Genomic DNA, 27,498 nt, shown 5'->3' on the forward strand with positions numbered 1-27,498 from the left:
TGAGAGCTCACCTCCTCCAAGAGGTCTTCCCAGACTGAGCCCCCTTTTTCCTCTCCTCCTCCCCATTCCCCCCGCCCTACCTCCTTCCCCTCCCCACAGCACCTGTATATATGTTTGTACAGATTTATTGCTCTATTTATTTTACTTGTACTTATTTACTATTCCATTTATTTATTAATGATGTGCATATAGCTATAATTCTATTTATTCTGACGGTATTGACACCTGTCTACTTGTTTTGTTTTGTTGTTTGTCTCCCCCTTCTAGACTGTGAGCCTGTTGTTGGGTAGGGACTGTCTCTGTATGTTGCCAACTTGTACTTCCCAAGCGTTTAGTACAGTGCTCTGCACACAGTAAGCACTCAGTAAATACGATTGAATGAATGAATGAATGGAGATGGACTGTCTACTGTTCTGACCAAGAACCACTTGATAACCTCTTGGCCATCATCACTGTGATTATTATTAGTAATATTACTATTAGCAATAATGACAATATTTTTAAGTGCTTATTTATGTTTCAAGCACTCTACTGAGTCCCAAGATAATCAGGTCGCTTACAATCCCTGTCCCACATGGGACTCACAGACTAAGTAGGAGGGAGAACAGGCATTAGATCCCCATTTCACAGATGAGAGAACTGAGGGACAGAGAAGTTAAGTGATTTGAACAAGACCAATCAGCAGGCAAGTGATAGAGGTGGGATTAGAACCCAGGTCCTCTGACTCCCACTTTCCACTAGACCGTGATACCAAATGGGTGCTAACCTTGTCCAAGTAGCATATAGATAGACCTTAAGTGGGCAGAAGCTTATATCCATCCCCACACTACCGGGTCGGTGTTGGCTAAACTTGGCTGTGACCACGTCCAGACATTTACTATAGGCAAAGCTGAGCTAAAGAGCTGACACCGACGTAGAAATCTTGCCTGGTAATTTCCTTTTCCAGAAAGTGAAGGCCTACAATTCCTGGAGTTGCCTGGAAATGAAAGCGGATCAAGCTAGTTGAGCCTTTAAAATTCTGGAGAGGGAGGTTTTTTTTTTTTTTGGTGTTTTTACGGTAGTTGTTAAGCACTTAACTATGCACTGTTTTACACCGTAGGGTAGATCCAAGGTAATCAGGTTGAGCACAGTCCCTGCCCCACATGGGGTTCACAGATTTAACAGATAAGGTAACTGAGGCACGGTGAAGTGACTTGCCCAAGGTCACACAGCAGACAAGTGGCAGAGTCAGGATTAGAACCGAGGTCCTTCTGACTTCTGGGCCTGTGCTCTAACCACTAGACCATGCTGCTTCTCCTTCTCTGACTTCCTCTGCCTCTCTCTCTGCTTCTCCTACCTTGCAGTTAAGTCGCACCACTAGTTACACTGAAGACTCTGTCATGTGCTATTTGTGACTACACATGTTCAGGTCTTGGCTTGGGGATCTAAGGAACTTTGCTTCCTAAAGTTGAAATAGTTTGTGTTCAGTGACTCCTGAATATCTACGAGTGTGGAGTGGCATGGCTCTAGTTTGGATTTCCTATCTTTTTCTTCCTAGAGTGTAAGTTTGTTGTGGGCAGGAAATGTGTCACTTTGCTTTTTAGCTCCCAAATGATGGCATTTATCAAGCACTTACTATGTGCAAAGCACTGTTCTAAGCGCTGGGGAGGTTACAAGGTGATCAGGTTGTCCCACGGGGGGCTCACAGTTTTAATCCCCATTTTACAGATGCGGTAACTGAGGCACAGAGAAGTTAAGTGACTTGCCCAAAGTCACACAGCTGACAATTGGCAGAGCCGGGGATTAGTTCCGAGCACTGCACCAAGAAGGTGCTCAATAAATAATGGTAGCAGTAATAGTAATAATAATGACGGTATTTGTTAAGCACTTAATATGTTCCAAGCACTGTTCTAAGTGCTGGGGTAAATATAAGGTAATTAGGTTGTCCCACGTGGGGCTCACAGTCAATCCCCATTTTGCAGATGAGGGAATTGAGGCATACAGAAGTTAAGTGACTTGCCCAAGGTCACACAGCAGACAGGTGGCAGAGCTGGGATTAGAACCCATGACCTCTGACTCCCAAGCCCGTGCTCTTACCACTACTACACATTAAATTATCTTCTTGTGCACAAAATGAAACTCCTGCGACCCAATTTTTTATGGTATTTTTATGCACTTACTATGTGCCAGACACTGTACTACTACTACTACTACTACTACTACTACTACTAATAATAATAATAATGATGATGATGATGGTATTTGTTAAGCATTTACTATGTGCAAAGCACTGTTCTAAGCGCTGGGGAGGTTACAAGGTGATCAGGTTGTCCCATGGTGGGGTTCACAGTTTTAATCCCCATTTTACAGATGAGGGAACTGAGGCACAGTGAAGTGACTTGCCCAAAGTCACGCAGCTGACAGTTGGCGGAGCCGGAATTTGAACCCATGACCTCTGATTCCAAAGCCCATACTCTTTCCACTGAGCCACGCTGCTTCTCTTAATAATAATGGCATTTATTAAGCGCTTACTATGTGCCAAGCACTGTTCTAAGCGCTGGGGAGGTTACAAGGTGATCAGGTTGTCCCAGGGAGGGCTCACAGTCTTAATCCCCGAGGTTGATTCAAAAGACTCAGGTTAGACACAGTTCATGTCCCACATGGGGCTCACACTCTCAATCCCCATTTTACAGATGTGGCAATGGAAGCACAGAGAAGTTAACTGACTTATCCAAGGTCACACAGCAGACAAGTGGCAGAGCCTGAATTAGAACCAGGTCCTCTGACTCCCTGGGCCACGCTCTTTCCAGTAGGCCACACCGTTTGGCAACTCAGACTGTTTTGGAAATTTCCATAAGGCTGATGAAATATGCCTCAGGCCCTTCTCCCAAATAACCTTAATGAACTAGTACTATCATCCAGAGAGTAACGACAGTCCCAAAGGTTGGCATCAAGAGCCAAGACAATTAGAAAAGCTCAGAGGCCAACCTCCACCGTGCCACTGGTCTCATGTTGGGAAATAGCTGTGCTATTAATAGGATTTTGAATATGAAAATCCCAAGGGGACATCATGATTTTTGTTGTACTTTTAGAACTGCCCACGATCCATCCATCCCACGGTCCCCGGGAGTACAGCCACATACCCTTGAGGGTCTGGGAGGGGAAGCGACCTCGTTCATCCCTTCCTTTAGTCTCTGTGTGAAGCAGATGTCTGGCTACCTCAAGCAGAGAATCACTCCCTGGCAGAACTCCTACAAGCCTTTGCCAACCAGTCTAGGCACAATCAATCAATCAATCGTATTTATTGAGCGCTTACTGTGTGCAGAGCACTGTACTAAGCGCTTGGGAAGCACAAGTTGGCAACATATAGAGACAGTCCCTACCCAACAGTGGGCTCACAGTCTAAAAGGGGGAGACAGAGAACAAAACCAAACATACTAACAAAATAAAATAAATAGAATAGATATGTACAAGTAAAATAAATAGAGTAATAAATATGTACAAACATATACACATATATACAGGTGCTATGGGGAAGGGAAGGAGGTAAAATGGGGGGGACGGAGAGGGGGAGAGGAAGGAAGGGGCTCAGTCTGGGAAGGTCTCCTGGAGGAGGTGAGCTCCTTGAGGGTATAGGCACACCCTCAACTGTCCCTCTATGGCCGCTTGTACCAGGACAAGGCCATATGCAGTAGAGAGATCCATCTCCGCCTTCCAGTTTAGTCTAGATTGGAGCCCTTCTGCCGATTTTTGACAGACCCTTACACCCAGGATCTGTGAAACCGGGACTGCCTCCGCCTTTCAGAGAAGCATCCCAAATTCACAAGGCTCAATTTCCTTTCCCACCAGCTTTCCCTCTCATTGCATAACTCTTGAAAAATGAATGAGTCAACCATTCTTTACCCATGGGCTGTCACTGACCATGGAACATTTAACTGAGAAACTTTCCACTTGCAACTCTGGTTTCCACAGCATGTATTGCACCTGTTAATACTCTGTAGTTTCCCCTTCCTCTAGAATGTAAGCTCCTTGTGGGCAGGGAACATGTCTACCAACTTCGTTATATTGCATAATGCTCTGCACACAATAAACGCTCAATAAATTTGATAGATTCCTGTAATTTATTGTAATGTCTGTCTCCCCTGTTAGATTGTAAGCTCCTTGAAGGCAGGGATTGTGTCTAACAACTCTATGATACTCTCCCAAGCACTCAGTATAGTGTTTCTGCGCACTCTAAGTGCTAAATCAATACCGTTGATTAATAATAATAATAATGATGATGGCATTTGTTAAGCGATTACTATGTGCAAAGCACTGTTCTAAGCACTGGGGAGGTTACAAGGTGATCAGGTTGTCCCAAGGGGGGCTCACAGTCTTAATCCCCATTTGACAGATGAGGTAACAGGCACAGAGAAGTTAAGTGACTTGCCCAAAGTCACACAGCTGACAATTGGCAGAGCTGGGTTTTGAACCCATGACCTCTGACTCCAAAGCCCGTGCTCTTTTCCACTGAGCCACGATGATTGATGGATAGATTCAGGATTGTTTTTTTTCCAAAGTGCCTAGGTGACAGGAGTAATCTCTTTTGCTGGAAGTCCAAAGCAGTGGGGTATTTCCATTGTCACTAGGTCCCAGAAGGCTCTGGCAGAATCCTGTGATACACAGTGAAGGAAAACTGAGCTGCCATTTCTTACAGGGGTTTCCCGGAGATAGGAAAGTGAATCACTTGTCACCCCTGGCACGGAGTAGAAGCAGCTGTTAACAGCTGGGAGAGAGGGTTGGGAGGGAGGGAGGAGGGATTGCAGTGAGAAGGCCTTGGATGGGAAGGGACAAAGCGCTCACCCCATTCACCCCAGGTCTGAGATCTGATCTCCTTGGAACTTCCCCATAAACCCCAATTTGAAGGACTGTTCTAGCATTATGCACATCATTCTGAAGCCCAGTGTGCAAAGAGAACAACGAGATTTGATAATAATAATGCAGTTATAATAATAACAATGATAATAATAGTGATGGCATTTGTTAAACGCTTAATATGTGCCAAGCACTGTTCTAAGTACTAGGGTAGATCTAAGGTTATCAGGTTGTCCCACGTGGGGTTCAAAGCCTTCATCCCCATTTTACAGGTGAGGTAACTGAGGCCCAGAGAAGTGAAGTGACTTGTTCAAAGTCCCATAGCTGACAAATGGCGGAGCCGGCATTAGAACCCATGACCTCTGACACCCAAGCCCGGGCTATTTCCACGAAGCCACGTTGCTACCCAAAAAACCAGAAACTGTAGTCAGCAGGATTCGAACCTGCGCGGGGAAACCCCAATGGATTTCTAGTCCATCGCCCTAACCATTGAGCCATAACACTAAAAGGCTTATTTTGTGCCTGTTACCGAGTCAAGCACAGAGAAGTGGCATGATCTAGTGGATAGAGCACAGTCCTGGGAGACAGGAGGACCTGGGTTCTGATACCTGCTCTGCCACTTATCTGCTGTGTGACCTTGAACAAGTTACTTTATTTCTCTGTGCCTGACAAATGGCGGAGCTGAGATTCGAACCCACGACCTCTAACTCCCAAGCCCGCGCTCTTTCCACTAAGCCACGCTCATCATGGCTTTCCCCATCTGTAAAATGAGGATGAAGACTGTGAGCCCTTTGTGGGACAGGGACTGATTACCTCATAACTATCCCAGCACTTACTACTGTGCCTGGCACAAAGGAAACACTTAAATACCACAATTATTATTATTACTGGAATTGATGCATTCCCTGTCCTGCATGATACCCACAGTCTAAGAGACAGGGAGAGCAGCTACTCTGTTTACACCTTACAGAAGAGGGAACTAAGCCACAAAGAGAGGTTAAATGACTTTCTCAAGGTCAGACAATAGGTCAGGGACAGAGATGGGATTAGAACCCAGGTCCCTTGACTCCCAGATTCTCTTTCCACTAGGCCTTACGGCCTAATAAAAAGCAAAGCTTCTAACCACGTCGTACTTTCGAGTCCATGGCCTCTAGCTCACTGCTACCATCTTTCCTTATCCCTGGAACACCCTTAGTTTCACAAACCACACTGCTCCCTTACTTCAAAGCCCCTCTTAAAACATTACCTCCAAGAGGCATTATTTCATTAATACCCCTACTTTCAGTCACTTCAGCCCCCTAATCTATTTATTGATTTTTTTTGTTATTGATTATTTATCTTTTTATTTAGATTACAAGCGCCATATGGGACAGGAACTGTGTCTGAGACTCAGAAGGCTCCGAGTCCTAAACCCGGCTCTTCCACTTTCTGCTGTTATGACCTTGGGCAAGTCACTTTACATCTCTGGGCCTCAGTTATCTGTAAAATGGGGATTAAGACTGTGAGCAGTATAACAGAGTTGGTAGACATGTTCCCTGTTTACAAGGAGCTTACAGGCTCAGGGTTTGACATCCCAGGGAGCAGAATGATATGGGATAGAGCTGGGGGGCTCCGGGCTCCCCAGAAAAGGGAGGTCCCTCCATTCCCCAGAAGCAAAGCTCGAGTCAGGGAGATCCGCAGCCCAATATGGATTATTTTTTTTCCTTTAATGGTATTTATTAAGGGTTTCCTATGCACCAGGCGCAGTATTAAGCGCTAGGGTAGACACAACCTAATCAGGTCTACACAGCCCCTGTCTCACATGGGGCTCACAGTCTTAATCCCCATTTTGCAGATAAGGTAACCAAGACACAGAGAAATGAAGTCTTCTCAGAAGTGAAGTCTCTAGACTGTGGGCTTGTTGTGATGATGATGATGATGATGATGATGGCATTTGGTAAGCGCTTACTATGTGCAAAGCACTGTTCTAAGGGCTGGGGGGATACAAGGTGACCAGGTTGTCCCACGTGGGGCTCGCAGTCTTAATCCTCCTTTTACAGATGAGGGCACTGAGGCTCAGCGAAGTTAAGTGACTTGCCCAAGGTCACACAGCAGACATGTGGAGGATCCGGGATTCGAACCCATGACCTCTGACTCCAAAGCCCGTGCTCTTTCCACTGAGCCACGCTGCTTCTCTACTTGTGGGCAGGGATTGTCTCTATTGCCATACTGTACTTTCCCAAACTCTTAGTACACAGTAAGTGCTAAGTAAATAAGATTGGATGAATTAAGTGATAAGAGGCAGAGCCGGGATCAGGACTCCTCCGACTCCTAGGCCCGTGCTCTAACCACTAGGCCACACTGCTTCTCAATGTCCTGGGGCAGGACTCCCTGGGCGGTTCAGGGGTCTTACCTAAAAACGACACGCAGACTTTGCAGAACGTGTGGAACTGGAACTTGCTGGCCGCTTCCAGAAGGGTTTTGGCATTGGCCGAGTCGATAATCAAAGAGCCCGTGTACACGAACTCCAAGAGCAGCTCCAGGACATCCGCTCGGAGGTTTGACATGCTCAGCTCCAGCTTCTCCACTCCTCTGCTCCCGTCCCTCGGAGACCTGGTGACAGCAGATCATAAAATTCTTACCAGACATTAGGTCTCCCAACTGGGCTCCTACATTCACCATTTTTTTGTTTTTTAAGCGAGGGCTGGAAAAACACCTGACCCTTCATTAACTTTCTTCATTTTTTAAAGGAATCCAACATGGCAATTAAAGAATACAACTGAACCAAATGGCTTTAAAAACACGATCTGAAAGAGAAGAGTCTTAAAAGCAAAGTCCTGCTCATGAAATCTGTTTATTACTACTCTTCATTTGCATGCAAAAAAGGGTGCAAACAAAAGAGAATGAGCCGACAGTGATGTAAATGAGAAAGAGGATTTGCTTTTAAGGGAAACAATACATTTCTTAGTACCCAATTTTCAACTCTTGCAATTGATTTTTTTGTATTTGTTAAGCACTTACTATGTGCCATGTACTCTACTAAGGACTGGGGTAAATACAAGCTAATCAGGTTGGATACATTCATGTTCCACATGGGGCTCACAGTCTTAGCCCCCATTTTACAGATGAAGTAACTCAGGCACAGAGGAGTGAAGTAACTTGCCCAAAGTCAGGCAGTAGACAAGTGGTGGAGCCAGGATTAGAAACCCAGGTTCTTCTGACTCCGAGGCCCATGCTCTATCCTCTGAGTCACAGGTCAGGAGGAAGGGCCGAGCTAAAATCTCTGAGATTTCTGAGAAAGCATCTCAGGTAGAGTACAAAATACAAATACAATTAAAATACAATGGACATTTCAGGGTTGTATTATTAGCCGGAATAATCATCATCAGGGAAAAGTGGTCCCAGTCCACCTTCATCTGATTAACTTGCACTTCCCAAGCGCTTAGTACAGTGGTCTGCATACAGTAAGCGCTCAATAAATACGATTAAATGAATGACTGATTATCACACCCCTTACCAGACCCTGAGCTCCTTGCAAGGACCATGTCTATCAACTCTATTGTACGGTACTCTCCCAAGTGCTGAGTAAAGTGCTCTGCACATATTAGGTGCTCATTAAATACCACCGATTGATCAGTAATCACCAAAAGCTTCTAATAGAAGGAAAATGGCATGTTTTCCTAAAAATGTATTGTTCCCTTTTAGGCACTGGATGGAAGCCCTTCATGACATTGCTTTGAAAAACGGAAGACGGGACGAGGTTGACAGACAAAATGGTTAGAGCCAAGAAGGGAAGGGAACACAACCAGCTCTGCCACAGGAAGCCAGCAGCCATCCTCTATGACTCTCCTGGTCGTGGCCTAGGATATTTCCGGAATAAAGTGCTAAACAACTTGGGGAGTCAAAGTATCGCCTGCATCTGAGGTGTGAATGAATGCTTGTGGAACTTGGTGAACAAATATATATATATGTGTATATTTACTGGGTTTGTAAAAGAATAAAAAAAAGGACCACAGGAGAAAGGTCCCAGTTCCTTAAAGCGGGGAAGCTGCAAAGTTAGTGATGGACCTGAAAGACAAACAAAACGAGAGAAATAAAAAATAAATTCGGGAACGGAGAGTGGGATGGGGCGGGGGGAAATGTCAGTTAAAATTCACAAAGCAAACTCCAAACAGATTGAAACAATTCGGCTCTATCCTAGGGAAGACTTCGGTCTCCAATTGGATGAATCAGTAACCACAATAATAACATCATAGTACTAATAATAATCCAGGCCTGGCTCTTTCCATTTCGGTTCACTTTTCAATGAAGATCATTCTCTACTTGGCTGTTTTGGCCTTGGGCCAGCAAACAGGCAGCTCAGGCGACTGGTGAGGACCCAACAAACTCCCGGCAGGTGACAAAATAGGATAGGAGACGGAAGCCCTTTTCCCCCTGCTTCCTCTTGATGGGCTCTCCTGGCCTTGCCCCCTTCGGGGGTGGGGGAGAGGGGGAAGAGAGATACTTAGAATCACAAGCCTGTACGTGGTTATGAGAACGAAGAGGTCCATTCGGTTTTCACCCGTGCGAGCCGTTCTGGTTGATCTCGTTGAGGAAATCCTGTGAATCGATTAAAGGAAGAACAGATATCCCCTCGTAACATCCCACCCTCCCCGGTCACGGCATGGGACGCTGTTGGCTCTTTCCACCTTTCACTCTGCTTGCACATGCTACAGGCTTTTATTCTTCTTGGCGAGTCCAGGACAAAGCAGGAGGTCGCAGCTATTCAGAGCCCAGGAGCTGGCTGAACACAGTCCAGATGGAGGGAAAGCACCAGTGAGCTCAGAAGGTTAGCAGAGAGAAAACACAGCGTTAGCAAGGTCTCCAGCATGCTATCCCCAGCATAATTAAGCAATAATCTCTAATGCTTTGTACTACATCGAGCAATCGGCCGCTGGTGCGATTGATTTAAATGCCGGGGAGTTTAATCAATGGCAAGAGCCATTGATTACGGGAATAATTTAGAGCAAAAGAGATTACCGATGCTGCCTAGACCAGAATATGGAGAAGACAATCCTGTATCTTTTTCTTCTCCTGGGTGGACTGGTGAAGAAGTGGAGAAGCCATTTCCTCCGATAATAATGATAATAACAATAATAATAATAGTATTTGTTAAGCGCTTACTATTTGCCAAGCACTGTACTAAGCACTGGGGTGGATACAAGCAAAGCAAGTTGGACACAGTCCCTGTCCTATGTAGGGCTCACAGTTTCAATCCCCAATTTACAGATGAAGTGACTGAGGTACAGAGAAGTGAAATGACCTACCCAGGTTCACCCAGCAGAGAGGTGGCAGTGCCGGGATTAGAACCCACAGCCTTCTGACTCCCAGGGTTGTGCTCTATCCACTATGCCATGATGCTTCCTTGTGGTGTGGAAGTGGCAGAGGTGATGAACTTTATAGGATCAGGTAGTACAGAAACCATCTGGAACTAAGTCCTCCACAATGCAGTTCACTTTGTGGGCAACACTCTGGCCCTTTTCAGGCCTGGATTTTCCCGGTATTCCGGGAGTTCAGTTTAGCACCAATCCTGTGGGTGTCAGTGGGGACACTCACAGCAGCATGGCTCTGCTTTAGTGCTCTCATCTCACAACCCTTCCTCTCCTACCCACCCTTTGGCTTTCGTTATTACTGAGGCCATAGGAATTTCTAGGATTCCACTTCTCCAAACTGTTTGGAGTGTGGGCACCCATTCCCCAGTTGACCCTCCTCATGCATGCTCCATCCCCTTCTGATGAAGCAGTGAGGCCTAGAGGATAGAGTATGGGCTTGGAAGTCAGAATGCCCTGGGTTCTAATTCCACACTTCACTTCTCTGTGCCTCAGTTACCTCATCTGTAAAATGGGGATTAAGATTGTGAGACCCATGTGAGACAGGGACCATGTCCAACCTGATTAGCTAGTGCCTACTCCAGTGCTTAGTACAGTGCCTTGCTTAAGCCCGTTGTTGGGTAGGGACTGTCTCTATATGTTGCCAACTTGTACTTCCCAAGCGCTTAGTACAGTGCTCTGCACACAGTAAGCGCTCAATAAATATGATTGAATGAATGAATGAATAAAATAAGCACTTAACATATATCACAATTATTATTATTATGATGATGCTGTTGTTTACAACACTTATTTATCCACCACCATATTCCTGTTCATAGAATCCAGAAATGCCAGGGGACTTGGGAGGTCTCCTATTCACTCCTTTCCCTTCTGCAAGAACATCCCTTATCCACAAATAGCAGATTGCTTCAGAATCCACCTAAGACAATGCCTCCACAGCCCTCCTGGGTAAGTATTGTCCAAAAATTCTTTCCCCTCCTTGGCCTTTCTCCACCATGTTGCAGGTTGAACCCATTTCTCCATGGTTGTCCCTTTGGAGTTGAACAGACAGAACTCATCCTCCAAGTAATGGCTAATAAGGAAAAAGAGGAGGTAAAGGACCACCATTATGGGTGGGGAAAGGCCAGGTGATTCCAGAGCAAGTGACGATGAAGCTGAGAATGGATGGCCTCTTCCTCTGGAGGAGGAAGTGGGTGGGTGGGAGGGGAAATCATCTCCCTGTTCTGGTCCCCTTGACCCTCAGTTCTCTTTTCCTCACTTTCTCCCAAAAGACTCCTTAATCACCCCAAATCTCCGGGGAAATGCATCTAGAGAGAAGGCACTGCCACATCGTCACTGCTTTTCTTTTTGATCCAAGCAGTGGCAGCAGGAAATGGAGCCTGGAGAAAGCTTGAACAATGAAGCATGGGGAGAGAAGCAGCAGGATGGTTAATATGAGGAGAGGAAAGGAGTTTATCAATTTAGCAGTATATGTCATTTTATTCCTCTTTTCCTTTGTAAAGATCATCATTCAATGTATGTATGTAGGAACTATTAGGAACTCACAGTAGAATTTTCTGAGTAACTGCTTCCCACAATGGGATGTAATTCCTTGATAGAGTTGTACAAAAATCTTGCATACAGTACATCCATCTCTCTCTCTCTCTCTCTCTCTCTCTCTCTCTCTCTCTCTCTCTCTCTCTCCACACAGAGAGAATGTGCATATATATTCTCTCTCACAAAACACTTTAGGCCAAATACCACAAGCAACTCTCTAGTTCAGGTCCAAGTTAAACATCTATATTGCCTTTTCTTTTCTGGGGGGCAACAAGGGCTGGTTAAAATTTTGGGGGGTGGGACTGGTCAGTCTGCATTTCTGTCTGTGAGGTAGAAGGCTCCAATCCAGGCCTGAGCTTTCCTGGTCTTGCATCCCAGTTAAGCCGATAGGAAAGTGTTGGATCAATGTAAATAGGTCAATTCCCCCGGCTCCGCCACTGGGATCTAATCCCAGTTCCACCATTTGTCTGCTGTGTGACCTTGGGCAAGTCACTTCACTTCTCTATGCCTCAGTTACCTTATCCGTAAAATGGGGACAGGGACTGTGTCCAACTTGATTACCCTGTATCTACTCCAGTGCTTGGAACAGTGCTTGGCACCAAGTAAGCACTTAATACCATAATTATTATAGTTATTGACCCCCAGTGCTTTGTCCCATTTACTATTTGCCTTTTGAACTGTAAAGCTTAAGTAAAAATGATGTCACTTTTTTGGGTATCCTCATCATTGCTGATATTGTAAAGGTCAAACACTTCACATTGAGGCAGTGAATCAATAAAACTCCCAGTGGCCTGGGGGAAAAAGAAGTTGGGCTTCTGAAGATTAATGTGGAATGAATGATAAAGGTCTTTCAGACCCTATCAGGCCTCCTGAAGGAAGCAATCTGGTCCACCTTGATGTAGAAATTAATTAAAATGAAGAAGTGGTTTAAAAATGAACAGATCTTTAAAAAGAAATTTATCTTGGAAAAAGTCACAAGAAATCTTTTTAACAAGCTTGGAGAACTTTTTTTTATAACATTACATTTTTTTTTTCATGGTATTTGTTAAGTGCTTACAATGTGCCAGGCACTGTACTAACTGCTGCAGTAGATACAAGCTAATTACGTTGGAGACAGCCCATGTCCCACATGGGGTAACAATCTTAATCCCCATTTTACAGATGAGGTAATTGAGGCACAGAGAAGTGAAGTGACTTGCCCAAGGTCACAGAGAAGCCAAATGGTGGAGCTGGGATTAGAACCCAGGTCCTTCTGGGTCCCAGGTCCATGCTCTACCCACTAGGCACACTGATTCTCTACATTGCTAACTCCTCACTAGGTTGGAAGCTCCTTGAAGTGTGGACTTTATTGTACTTTCCCAAGTGCTTAGTACAGCGCTCTTCACGCAGTAAGTGCTCAGTAAATACCTTTAATGGATGGATTTTATCATAGGTGTCAGAAAATTCTTCTAGGTGGCCTGTAAATCTTATAATTCCTAGCGGAAAGAATCTGGAAGCCCTTCAACCCCATGTAGGACAGGATCCATGTCTTGTTCTGAGTGGTAAACTCTTTCCCAGTGCTTAGTGCTCTGCACACAGTAATAAATACTATTACTACTACTGAGTGCTTAGAACAGTGCTTTGCACGTAGTAAGCGCTTAACAAATACCATCATTATTATTATTATTACTGAGAGTGACTTAAAGTCCTATGGACATCTCAAAAGGAGAGCGCACGCAGCCTTTAGAGCTGAAACATTAAGAAACAAACCAAACACCTTTCAACTTGGTCAGAATCACTAGGTCAGCAAAGGGCCTTGGTATTGGGCCTTTGACAAGTGCTATCAACTGGTACGGCATCAGTGGAAAAGCCCAGGCAAGCACAATGAGGGTATTTAAATGATTTTTTTTACAATGCTGTAGACCTTAAAAAAAAAAGGAGAGAGAGAGAGAGAGAGAGAGATGCTCCCTTTCATCAGGAGAACCAACACAGTAGCAAAAAAAATTACAAACCTTACAGAGGGGTCAATATTGCCCAGGAAAAATCTTTGCTGTCTTCCAAATTAGGAAGGTTGCAAGGAGCAGAGGCTGTTAAGCTATGTGGAAACACACACACATGCACGCACGCGCGTGCGCTTGCTCACTGGAACAGATGCCACCTTCTTCTTCTTAACTCACCCTTGAAATGCATTTCCTGGTATCTAATGCTTCCAGACGAACATTTGGGGCTGTGTTTTACATTGAATGTGGACTTCAGTTTGTTCTGTGCCTCTATCCTTGAAAATGTATCCACGCTGTATAGTTCTCAAGATGTTCTCTGAAAAAACACCTTTGTGGGAAGTGCTTAAATAAAAATGTTATAGTGAGGGGTTTTGAGCTTCACAGCAGCACTTGGACTCTACTGGTACAGCTCAGTAAGGGGTGGATTCTACAGTTATCCTGAGTGGGTTGGGGGAAGAGCTGACTGCTGACATACAGTGTGCTGGACTTCATTGGTTTGCAATATTACTACAAATGACAAATATTGTTTTATGCTATTTTTTAAGTGCTTGCTATATGCCAAGCACTGTACTGAACGCTGGGGTAGATTCAAACTAGTCAGTTTGTATAAACTGGTCCATGTCCCACATGGGGCTCACGGTTTTAATCCTCATTTTACAGACGAAGGAACTGAGGCCCAGAGAAGTGAAGTGACTTGCCCAAGGCCACACAGCAGACAAGTGTTATTAGAACCCAGGCCCTTCTGACTCTCAGGCCTGTGCTCTACCCACAGGCCATGCTGCTTCTTGTCCAAGAACAAAGAAATACAGCTGCTCTTCTTTAAGGGAGAGGAGCTACCTGCCCCAGCCGGTGAGAAAACCAGCTCAAGCTACTTCTGCACTCTTCTGTTTACTGGCAAGGAGTCATAAAGGAGTCACCAACAAATGGGAAGTGTTTCAAACAGATCCATCTGCAAGGAATAAACATGAAAGATGGTGAAAGTTTTGTGCAAATGGCACATTTCAAACTGGGAACATTTGGGCTGGTGCTCTCCACACCAACTGTCTCCTGCTAATGTGATCAGAGAAAGCAGTCGTGGTTTGGGAAGAACCCTTTTCATCCTTAAAGCAATATTGCCAGTCTCAGGAGAGCAATCGATCAGTCCTACTGAGCACTTACTGTGTGCAGAGCACTGTACTAAGCACTTGGGACAGTACGATATAAAGGAGTGGGTAGACATGTTCCCTGCCCACAATGAGCTTACAGATACTTCAGTTTCCCCCTCTTACTTTGGCATATTCTTTACTAAGTGTAAAAGGAATACAGGACAGATAGAGCTAAATATAGACTCGTCTCACAGCCCAGATTTCTGCATTAGTATGGGTGTCCCCCTTCAAAAGAAGTTTTACCCTACAGAGGGAAATGGACTTAGGTCCCAAGCTTGTTCTGAGTTTTTCTCACGACCCCCCCCATTTTCCCTAATTCATTCATTCATTCGATAGTATTTATTGAGTGCTTACTGTGTGCAGAGCACTGTACTAAGCGCTTGGGAAGTACAAATCGGCAACACAATGCCCTAATGCCTATGGAGAGAAGTAACTGCCAAGAGGCAGCCACTCCTGAGAGAAGTTGTGTGGCCTAGTGGATAGAGCACAGGCCTGGGATTCAGAAGGACCTGGATTCCAATCCCGGCTCTGCCACTTGTCTGCTACGTGACCTTGGACAAGCCACTTCACTTCTCTGTGACTCAGTTCCCTCATCTGTAAAACAGGGATTAAGGCTGTAAACCCCACGTGGGTCATGGACTGTGTCCAATCTGATTACCTTGGATCTACCCAACATTGAGAACAGTATTCTGGCACACAGTGAGCACTAAACAAATACCATTAAAAAATAAATTTTAAAAAATGGGATGCTCTTTGCTGCCTTTTAGTGACCATCTGTGGAAGGACTGGATTGAACTGACTGGAAGAAACCCAAATAAAATGCAGATGGTCAGAGGACCCAGGCTTTCTAGCAGGTCATGATGGGGTGATAAAGTAGAAGGGCATGGTGAGTTTATTTCTGAAGGTCAATTTGAATTGAGTTGTGGGGGGAGGCAGAAGCATGGGGGGAAAAGGTGGCAAAAAAGAGGGAGAGGAGGTAAAGAGAAAATGGAAGGGAAGGGAAAGGATGGGAGCAAAATAAAGCCAAACAGGGGAGAGAGAAACAAGAACGGAAGAAAAGCAGATTCGGATATATAGTCAGAGACGAGGGGGTGGAGAAGACCCAAATTAGAGCAAAATGTCCATGGGGAAAGAGTACTGCTAAGAAAGCATAGCAGGGTCGAGGTGGGGTGAGAAAGAATGTGTTTTGCCAACAGCCCAGGTCCCTTCGAATGACTTACAATATGTAGATGTAGGACATATTCATTTAAGTTGATGCAGGCAAATCATTTCAGCTTTATGAGAAATCATTTTGTTTGAGAGCAGCTATTCATACCTTTCCCCTAATAATTGTGGTATTTGTTCAGTGCCTACTATGTACCAAGCACCGTACTAAACACTGAGGTTGATACAAGATAATCAAGTACCATATGGGGCTCACAATCTAAGTAGGAAGGAGAACAGGTATTGAATTCCCATTTTGCGGATGAGGGAACCGAGGCACAGAGAAGTCAAGTGACTTGCCCAAGATCTTTCAGCAGACACGTGGCATCAGGCCGCTAAGCCTAAGAATTCAAAGCCCAGTCAAAGGTAAGTTCACAGTCTAGGTTTCCTACCACAGGGTGCTATTTAAAACTGATATTTACATGTTTTTTTAACATGCAAAAACGGGAACACAATCGCAGCACCCCAACAAATACAAACACAGGAATTGGAATGGCCTTGTTCCCTGGCCACCTTTGGTGACTCTAAAAGCTGCAGGAAAGTGAGATTAGAATAAAAGACAAAGTTCTTTCTTTGCTAATGAAGCTGCTTTTATCTTTGTCAGATTGCTTTGATTCCCAAAGTAAAGAGCTGCAGGCACCTTCTCAAAAGGACTCAAACACCTGTTTGTCTTGGGCTCATTAAAACTTCCCTTTGGGTCTCTACAATTTGGGCTGATTCACTTATTTACTGGGGAGAGTGAGCTTTTAGAACTTTACACCTCAAGCAAAAGATGAAAGGAGCAAGCAGATACTTTATCTTCCTTTCTCAGGTGATGTCAAATTTGGAAGAGATAAGACATTCTGAAAACCAGGGACCTATTCATTTTGGCAAAAGAAACAGAGGGTTGACATCTACCTTCTACAGATCTTTTCCAAATATTTAGTAAAAGGTGCTCAAGTTCTATTTACCAGCACCTTTAGTCTCTCTGTGTACAAGTCTGTTATATTGTACCCTCCCAAACACTTAGTATTGTGCTCAGCAAGCAGTAAGTGCTCAATAAATACCACTGATTGATTGGAGTGAGTAAATACATGGCCGATTCACTTATGTATACACCTTCCCTTATTAAATATACATAATGCAGGTACGCTCAGACAAATCATGTGCAAAATACACATAATAATAGATTTTCAGGACCATGTAGAGTAGCATTATGTTATTTTTATTATGTTTCTGGAGTTTATATATAGCTGTGAGGTGGTCAGCCATCGATATAATGGAAATAGAAGAAATTCACAAAACAATAATCAATCAGTCACATTAACTGAGCGCATACTGTGTGCACCATATTAAGTGCTTGGGAGAATACAATATAATAATAATGATATTTATTAAGCACTTACTATGTGCCAAACACTGTTCTAAGTGCTGGGGGGATGCAGGGTAATCAAGTTGTTCCACGTGGGGCTCACAGTCTTAATCCCCATTTTTCAGATGAGGGAACTGAGGCACAGAGAAGTTGTGACTTGCCCAAGTCACAGTTGGTAGACAATTCCCCTGCCCACAAAGAGTTTACAGGCTAAAGAGCATGTATGAAATAATATACTGTAGACCAAGGGCCTAGGAGTCAGAAGGACTTGGGTTTCAATTCTGCCTCCCCCACATGTCTGCTGTGTGACCTTGGGCAAATCACTGAATTTCTCTCAGCCTCAGTTACCTCATCTATAAAATGGGGTTTAAAAGTGCGAGCCCCATAGGGGACAGGGACTGTGTCCAACCTGATTAACTTGTATCTACTGTAGTGCTTAGAAAGTGATCAGCACATAGTAGGCATTTAACAAGTACCATAATTATTTATTATTGTTATTATTATTATGAAATAGAGAGTTTAGAAAAAAGCTAGCAATACTTCTTTTTCCAACATTATTTTTGGTCATTTCAAAAACATTAACTGGCACATCCGTACTTTCTTCGAGCATTCCCAAGAAACGAACACCCTCTGCTTTACCAGGTACTTTCCTTCCAATTCACAAAAGAGAGGAAAGGGATGAAAAACCATGGGAGTGACAATGTGATCTTACAGTAAAGGCAACATTTGGGAAACACAAAAATGTAATGGAGAACCTCATTCTCCATCTGGACGATCCATCAAAAAACCAGGAACCAACAGCAACAGCAGGGAAAGAAGGCCAAGGGATTGAACGTAGAAAAAAAATTATTAAAGAAAAATAAAAAATCAGGAAGAAGAAGATTGTGTGTTCTTCTGAGCTGCCTACTACACTGAAATATTGGATAACATCTAAATTCTCTACAAATATTGCAGGAATTGGAGCAGGATAAGTGTGAGAAAATGTAGCCCACAGAAGCTGAGAGCCCAGCCTGCACTGAAAAATTGCTTGTGTTTCACCAAAAGAGAGTTAGAGAAAGAAGACAAATGCTAAAGGTAGACACAAGAGACAACTACACTTGGGAGGGTCAAAGTCCCCGATTTTGGAGAGGGAGGGCCCCTTCCTTTGCCTGGAGGATGCAGGGAGTCCCTCTCAGGATCTTGCAAAGAAGCCTAAGTGAAGCTTGATAAGCACTGCCTTGGCATCAATAGGTGCTAGAGTTTCCAACAAGCTTTACTAACTTGTTCACAACGAAGTACGCAGCTGTGTAAAACAAAATGTGCTTCAAGCCATAGGGCTTTAGAGGGTTGAGAAGGCAAAAAAAAAAAAAAAAAAAAAAAAAAGAATTAGCATGCTTGTTTGGGTATTCAAAAGAAGGAGCAATTCCTCCAAATACAAAATATTCTTTCATTCTCTCTCTCCCACACACTCTCCATCTTCAAGGGATCCTCAGTAGATTTTACAGATCTGAACATTAATAAAAATCCTCTTTCTTTCTGAGCAAACCTCTTACTCTTTATGTGGGTTTTTCTGAGTTTTTTAAATGGTATTTGTAAGCACTTACTATGTGTCGGGCACTGTACTAAGTGCTGAGGTAGACACGAACTAATCAGGTTGGACACAGTCCACATCCCATGTGGGGCTCACAATCTTAATCCCTATTTTACAGATGTAAACTCGTCCCCTAGACTGCAAGCTTGATGTGGACAGGGAATATGCTTATCAACTATGTTATACTGTTATATTGTTCTCTCCCCAGCTCTTAGTACAGTGCTCTACACACATTAAGCACTCAATCAATAGGATTGATTGATGAGGTAAACTAAAGCACATAGAAGTTAAATGACTTGTCCAAGGTCACACAGCAAACAAATCCCTCTGGACTGAAAGTTCGTTGTGGGAAGGGAATATGTCTGTAACACTGGTGTTTTGTATTCTCCCAATCATTAAGTACAGTGCTCTGCACACAGTAAGAAGCTCAAGAAATATGATTAATTGATTGATTCAAGTGACAGGGCCAGGATTAGAATCCAGACCCATGCTCTATTCACTGGGTCACTCTGGTTCTTGAGCTCCTAAATTTCCTTCATTTCCCTCAAATGTTGGAGGGCAGGGAGGCCTGGCTTTCCTAGTGGCTTCCCTCCTTCTCAAATGTGGTGTATTTTGAATGTCTGCTAAGGGGCTCACTGTCTGTCTGGAAAAGGCGTTGAGAGCCTTGTGGCTTCTGGTGCCACTATTCAGTATTCTGCCAATGATGAGTGCATTTTCGGAGGAAATAAATGTTTCCCATCATTACGGGCAGGGAATGCGTTCACTAATTCTGTTATATTGTACTCACTCAAGTGCTTAGTACAGTGCTCTGTATTTAGTAAGGACTCAATAAATACCATTGATTGATTGATCCAGATGGTGATTTTAATTTTTGGACTGGCTACAGCTAATTTTTAAGTCATCATTATCTCGTCTTGCCTTATGCTCTCGAGTTGTCTCCGACTCCTAGCGACGCCACGGATTCATCTCTCCCAGAATGCCCCTCCTCTACCTGAAATTGTTCTGGTAGTGTATCCACAGAGTTTTCCTGGTAAAAATATATAAGGGGTTTACCATCACCTCCTTCCATGCAATGAACTTGAGTCTCCCCCTTGGCTCTCTCCCTTGCAGCTGATGCCCAACACAAGTGGTTTTGACCTGTAGCAGATCGCCTTCCACTCACTAGCCACTGCCCAAGCTGGGAATGGAACGGATAGGCCTCTGCATGACTCTCCCTCCCATAGTCGAGTTGGTAGAGTACTGGAAACTCTCCAAGGTGTGATCTTGAGAGGGGTCATCACTACTACTCCATTGCTATGGAGTTTGATCTAGAGATTTTTTTAAAAATATATTTTCTGTATTTTTTTTTCTACCCCTGGCCTTCTGTTCATAAACCATTACACCTTTCCACTATTCCCTTCCCCCAGCTAGGTAGCAGAATAATCCTAATTCCCAAATCTAAAATCTTGAACACAAACCCAGGCCAAGGCTGGGAGGGAAGGGAAATGTAAATCAGGGGCCCAGATCCCCCCAGGCATAGACCAAGTGACAGGCAACCACCTGACTCCCAACCAAGTCACAGGAGTGGTTGGGAGCATTTGTAGGGCTCTGTGGGGAGACTATGAGAACACGTGTCAAGTCATGGCTAATAGAGTAACTGCTGAGGAGGGAAGGAGGTTAGAACTGCAGTGTGTAAGGCCTTTCCATTCTGTAATTGCTCTGAACCTTAAGCCTGATTTTTGGAAACCAGTCAGCATCTCCTCTCTTCCAGTTAGACCTCTTTGGCCTGCGAGTTGGGATGGGTTTATCTCTCAGCTTGAGGCAAGGAACCGTCTCAACTGGCCACCCTGCCAACCCAGGACTTGTCGAGTGAGGGCCCAGTCAGCTGAAGCTTTGCACTCTAGGCCACCTCCTACGTGTTCCCCGTTTGCTACCCTAGAACCATACAGACATCCAGTCTGCCTTAGAGGTGAACTTTTGTCAGGACTCCAGTATCTCCCACTGCTTCTCCGCCCCAGGGTCTAACAGCTGTACAACATTTCAGGGATGGGAATGGCTGCTGTCTCAAAGAAATGAACAGATCACCAGAGACTACAGGGGAAAGAAGAGAGGTTAAAGAAGGAGGCAGAAGATGGGAGGGAAAGAGGGAAAGGCCACCTGCAACAACATACTTCCAAGCTCAAGACTCTGGGCCCAGGAGCTGCTTATTTGAGAAGACGAATACTGGGAGTAGGGTAGACCATCTCTTGCAAGTTTTTTCCTTCAACTAGCTATTCTATTATTCTCTTCCAAGTGTCTAGTACAGTGCTCACTGTATACAACACTCAATAATACCCCTGATTGACTGATTCTGCACCCTTGCCAAGCTGTTACAAGTAAATCTTCAATAGTAAAAGCAAATGGCCCTGGGACCTTTTCACTCTGTCTAGCCGAATATACAAATCCCAGGCCTTTTCCCGGCCAAACAGACCAGATGGGAAATTTCATAAGATTTCACCCGATTGAAGCCTGAAACTCTCGCCTAGTCAATGCTGCTATAGTCCGGAAGAACAACACGTTTGGATTTGTGAACCCTTCCTGAAACAAACAACTCTTTGTTCACATGCTGAGGGGAGAGGGGCTGTTCCATGCGCTGCCTAAACTCTCTTAGGAGGGGAAGGGGCCAAGCTAGACCCCTGACTACTCCTTGGATATGAAACCCTAAAGTTTGCGCCTTTGTGGTATGTGCGATTCCTTCCCTCCCCTCTGGCTTCTCACCAGCTTGGCCTCAGGGAGGTGGATGGTTTTCCGACAGAAGTTTGCAGGGCTGGATAAATGGTTCCAGATGGCTTGGAACAGTCTCTGCCAGTTCAGGCTCCCTCCACCTCCACATCCCTGCTGACACTTCTAACATTGCCTTGTGCCCCAGCAGGGACTTTCCACTTTCGGAGGGGTGTGCTGGGCTCTTAGGGAAAGCTAACCCTGCAGTGAGCCCGGCAACAAGCCCGTCCTCCCAGTCCCTTGATGGAGAAGGAAGAGGCGGGAGGAAGAGGGGGAGGAAGAGGAGGAGGAAGAGAGACCCACCCACGGTAACAGAGCGTGATTGCCAGAAGAGCAACTGAAAGAAATTCCTCCAGTCCCTCCTGCCTCCCACAGCTGGTGCAAGAGGGGTTATAATGTAGGATTTTTCACCTCACTTGGGGAAATGAAACAATGGGGAAAAGCACAAGTCGGTGTTGGAAAAAATGTGTTCCAAAACTTGACTGGATTTTCCTTCCTCTAGAAGAAAGGGAGGGCCAGTCTGGCCAGGATTTGTTCATCCAAAAGCCACGCGTGGTGAGCTAACCACCTCGGGTGGGGCCATTACTCTAGCTACTGGAACCCTGGAGTTCCCTTGACGATGATGACTGAGAGAAAGCATCTTTGGACAATGAACGTTAAATACTTAAAAGGCAGAACTATGCTATGTGAACTTCTCTGAACTGCAGCCTCATGGAAAGCACATCTCTGGGATCTCAGTACAAAAATGCAAACCATTCAAATTGGGAAGTGAATAACAATTTGACCTCCCATCATCATTCAGAGCATCGTGCAAAAAAAAAAATCTAAAGGGCTATTTAAAAAGCAACAAAAACCCACTAGAATTTTTTTTAAAGGCAAAGCTCTTTTCCAATATACCAGTTTTAGCGGCAGCTGGGGACATCCATTTACACTGCAACATGAAAACATTAGACTTTGGAAAAATCTTGGACCCCTAGCCCCAGATCTTGACAACATTGGATTCTGCAATGTTCCTGTTGCCGCCACATTGTTTTCTATGACTGTCCACACTGCAACTCTGCCAACTTTGATCTGGCTTCACTATTTGAGTTTAATTTCTCGCCTCTTAAAGAATATACACTCTAGATGCATTCTTGGACTAACCCCTTCCTATCTGATTATGTCAGCCCACTAACCACTCCTAGCACTCTTGTGCATCTCTATTTATTTGATTGATTCATTCATTTTTGCTCTCCTTCCATTTCATCCATTGTATCTATGGTTTACTCAATTGTACGCATAGAATTTGTGCTCACCTTTCTTCTCCATTAAACCACAGTTCCCTGAGAGCAAGGTTTCATGCTTTTTACTAAATTCATTCATTCATTCATTCAATCATATTTATTGAGTGCTTACTGTGTGCAGAGCACTGTTCTAAGCGCTTGGAAAGTACAAATCAGCAACATATAGAGATGGTCCCTACCCAACAACAGGCTCACATAATAATGATGATAATAATAATGATGGTGTCACCTGTTAAGCACTTACTATATGCCAGGCACTGTACTAAGCGCTATGGGGATACTGGAAATTGGGTTGGACACAGTCCCTGTCTCACATCGGACATACAGTCTTAATCCTTACTTTACAGAAGAGGTAACTGAGGCACAGAGAAGTGAAGTGATTTGCCCCAGGTCACACAGTAGACAAGTGGCAGAGCCAGGATTAGAATCCATGTCCTTCTGCCTCTCAGGCCTGTGCTCTATCCATTAGGCCATGTTGCTTCTCAATAATAATAATAATGATGGCACTTGTTAAGTGCTTACTATGTGCAAAGCATTGTTCTAAGTGCTGGAGCACTGTAGTAGGGACCAGTACAGTATTTTGTATATATGACTCTGCACATTATAGGCCTTCAGTGGAATGTTCCGCACAAAATAGATGCTTAGTACCTTGCTGTACACATAGTAGACATTCCAGCAAATACTGATGGTGATGAAGACAACAGCATCCTAATCTGAAGACTGGCCCCTAAATATTCAGTGAAAGGCAGCAAGAGTCTTCAACTCCACTGAGAAAACTTCAAGAGACCAGAGATAGAATGGGCCATTAAACATTTCCTGAGGCAACAGAGACTCTCAAGAGAAGAAAGAAGGAACGTCCAAAGATTAGAGAATTAGAAACACTCTGTAGGTGAGGGTCGAGGCCAGAAATACTCCTCTGCTCTGCTTGCCATTTCTCATGATCCTCAGGTCGGATTCCTCTTCCCCTTAAACCTCATTGAAAATGAACAATAAAACCCACAGGGTCACAAAATCCTATCAGGCTTAGGTGGATGGAGATGTTGGCAGGGAGTGTGACTGGTGGTATAAATCCTTTGTGTTAATGTTAATCTACCTGGAGAGGTCTGGGGAAGAAATCTGAAAATTTTTGTCAGCTAATGACATTTATTGAGTGCCTTATTATGTGTGGATCGCTGCACCAAGTGCATGGAAATGTACAATACTATAGAGTTAATAGATATGATCCCTGCCCACAAAGAGTTCATGGTCTACAGGGGGTGACAAACACTGAAATAAATTATTCAATCTGTCACCATATCCTGTTGGTTTAACCTTCACAGAATCACTAAAATCATCCCATTCCTTTCCATCCAAACTGCTACCACATTCATCCAAGCACTTATCGAATCCTGCCTTGATTACTGCTTTAGCTTCCTTGGTGACTTCCCTACCTCCTATCTCTCCCCACTTCAGCCCGTACTTCACTCTGCTGCCCAGATCATTTTTCTACAAAACAGTTCAATCCATGTTTCCTCACTCCTCAAGAACCTCCAGTGGGTGTCCATCCACCTCCGCATCAAACAGAAACTCATTTCCATAGGCTTTAAAGCACTTAATCAACTTGTCTCCTTCTATCTTATCTCTCTGATTTCCCACTATACCCAGCCCACATACTTTGCTCCTCCAATGCCAAGCTATTCACTGTACCTTGATCTCATCTTTCTCACCACGAACCCCTTGCCCATGTCCTGCCTCCCTCCTGAAACGCCCTTGCTCTTCATATCTATTAAGCTCTTCATATTTGCCCAACAGCAATTCAGTTCATATCCTTAAATTCTGTAGTCGATCAATCAATCAACTGAATTTATTAAGCGCTCGCTGTGTGTAGAGCATTGTACTGAGTGTTTAGGAGAGTATAGTATAGCAGAGTTGGTAGACATGTTCTCTGTCCACAACAGGTTTATAGTCTAGAGGGGAAGACAGACATTAAAAGATAGATGACATCAAGTTACAGTGAGAAAGTTGGTATTACAGGAATGAAGTGTGGAGACTGGATTGTATAGGAGATCAGTGAGGCAAGGTAGGAAGTGGAGAGTTAATTGAGTGCCTTAAGTGGGATGATCATGAATTTCTGTTTGATGCAGAGGTGGATGGGCAACCATTGGAAGTTTTTGAGAAGTGGAGAAATATAAATGGAATGGGGTTTTTTACCAGAAAAATGATCAGGGCAGCAGAATGAAGTATGTGCTGGTGAGGGGAGAAACAGGAGGATGGGAGAGTCAAAGTGAAGCAAGGGGATGAAGGGCCTGGAGGGAAGCAGGGGAGATTTTAGGAGATAATGCCTAATGTTTTCAATTTTCCTCAACAAAGTATGTAGCCAGGTCATTAAGTGCAAGAAATGGGGGTGGGAGACTAGGGGTTTGAGGCGGTAATTAAAATCTAAAACAGCTGTCATGGGCATCGGAAATGGGAGTCAATATGGTTGGAGAAGTATTATTGCTGGAAAGTTGAGAGGGCAGAGTAGAAGCAGGTGAGGATGATTTGAGATGCCCACAATTGGCCTGGTGTCCGAACTTCCACCACCAGTGCTCCACAGCTCAAGCAGAGCTGTGGGAGAAGCGTCTTGTGGAGGTGAACGTCCTGTGGTGTGACACTGGGAGAAGCAACGTGGCCTAGTGGAAAAAGCACAGGCTTGGGAATCAGAGGTCATGGGTTCTAATTCCAGCTCCACCATTTATCAGCTGTGTGACTTTGGACAAGTCACTTAACTCCTCTGTGCCTCAGTTACCTCATCTGTCAAATGGGGATTAAGACTGTCAACCCCACATGGGTCAACCTGATTACTTTGTGTCTACCCCAGCACTTAGAACAGTGCTTGGCACATAGTAAGCACTTAACAAATACCATTATAATAATTATTATTATTATATTCTAGATTGCAAGCTCATTGTGGACAGGGAACATGTCTACCAATTCTGTTACACTGTACTCTTCCAAGTGCTTAGTATAGTGCTCTGCACACAGCTTTCAATGAATACAAATGATTGATTGATAGAGGAGTAAGGGAATTGAGTTCAGTGTAGAGTGTGGTGTTAAGGGTGTGGATTTGTATAACAAGAGAAGGTTGTTGGGTAAGGAGACCAAATGGGATAAGATGGCTTTGGAAAACTGGAACAGGTCACAAGATCGGTGATCTCTATGGGGAGACAGGATAGATTTGTGGTGGGTTTGTGAGCGGGAAAATGTGTGCAGAGCACTGTACTAAGCACTTAGGAGAGCACAATACATCAGAGTGGGTGGACACATTCCCTGCCCACAAAGGGTGATGGCAGGTCAGTACAGAGCTTTGCACATAATAAGACCTCAGTAAATATAATTGAGTAAAAAGAGGTTGTGTTTGGAGAGTGGAATTTCAAAATTGATGAGGTTGGAGACTTTTCAGGACCTAGCAGTGATGAGATAGAGTGGGTGTCCAACTTGGTGAATGGGTCAGTTGGGGTGGACCAGGAGGCCAGTGGAGTTGAGGAGTAAGAATGAGAAGACAGCAGAAAGGCCTTCGGGAATATCCCTGTGAATATTGAAGTCCTCGAGGATCAGTTTAAGCTCAGAGGAAATGGGAAGGAATGTGATAAAGGGATCGGAATGGTGCACAAAGTTGGAGGTGGGCCCTGGGGGGCCAGAGATAATGGTGACAAGTAATTGGAGTGAGTGATGGAGGTAGGCAATTATGGCATTCAAAGGAAGGGAAAGAGAAGGATGAAGAGTTTGGGATTAGGCAAGAGTAGTATTGGGGAGCAAGAAGGAAGCCAACTCCTTATCTTCCAGAGGTTTGGGCCTTGGAGAACCTCAGAGATCCTCCAAGTCTTTAAGCTGATGATGTGCACAAAAACCAAAACGCTGAGACTCTTACTTGTATCTTATCGAATGCCACTGAGACCTCTCATTTCCCTTTCCCTGCTCCCCTTTCCAAAGACTAAACCCCTATCACTATACTTCAATTTACCAAATGTCTATCTTAACTAACCTAAATGGTGTTAGGACCCAGGCTGGTCACTGCGTCACTTGCTACATTTTTAAGAAGTGGGCTGATCCTGCTAAGAAGGCCATGAAGCCAGTTACTCAGTGTTCTCAGTGGAATCCCTCACTCTGAGATTTCAGTTAATCCTGGCAGTAGTAGGCCAGGAGGGCATGTAAGCAGACTGAAAATCACCACTACACAATGACTCAGAGACCTTAATGGAGGACTCGTTCGCTCCTGAGGAAATAGGAAAGCTAAAAATATTTTAAAAAAGGCAAATGTGCTAATAAATGGGCAATATCTGGCCAACACAGTGAGTATGCAGAGACAAATGAGGAGACAAAGGCATGGTATTCAAGGTCAAAAGATTCAGAGGGTCAAGATAATGATGATGGAGAATGATGACCAAATCTCAGGCCTGGGATTCTGGAGCAGGAACACACATGAAGGAATAGATTATGATGACTGATCGATTGTTTGATTACTGATTTGCACAGTGCCATTTGCACTC

The 27,498-nt window shown here is 44.3% G+C and overlaps 1 protein-coding gene and 1 non-coding gene across 3 annotated transcripts in view; both read right to left on the minus strand.

Moving 5' to 3' along the window:
• KLHL29 (kelch like family member 29) overlaps positions 1-27,498 on the minus strand; it is a 540,646-nt gene that overhangs the window by 75,154 nt on the left and 437,994 nt on the right. For both annotated transcript variants that reach the window (XM_038751895.1, XM_038751894.1), the window contains exon 7: positions 7,226-7,425. In XM_038751895.1, the coding sequence (XP_038607823.1) occupies positions 7,226-7,425 (200 nt within the window). The remainder of the gene's footprint in view (positions 1-7,225; positions 7,426-27,498) is intronic.
• Positions 5,256-5,336, minus strand: TRNAS-AGA. Its single transcript has one exon. It is a non-coding gene; the product is annotated as a tRNA-Ser (tRNA).

Source organism: Tachyglossus aculeatus, chromosome 9 (genome assembly GCF_015852505.1).
Source record: "Tachyglossus aculeatus isolate mTacAcu1 chromosome 9, mTacAcu1.pri, whole genome shotgun sequence".
Lineage (NCBI taxonomy): Eukaryota > Metazoa > Chordata > Mammalia > Monotremata > Tachyglossidae > Tachyglossus > Tachyglossus aculeatus.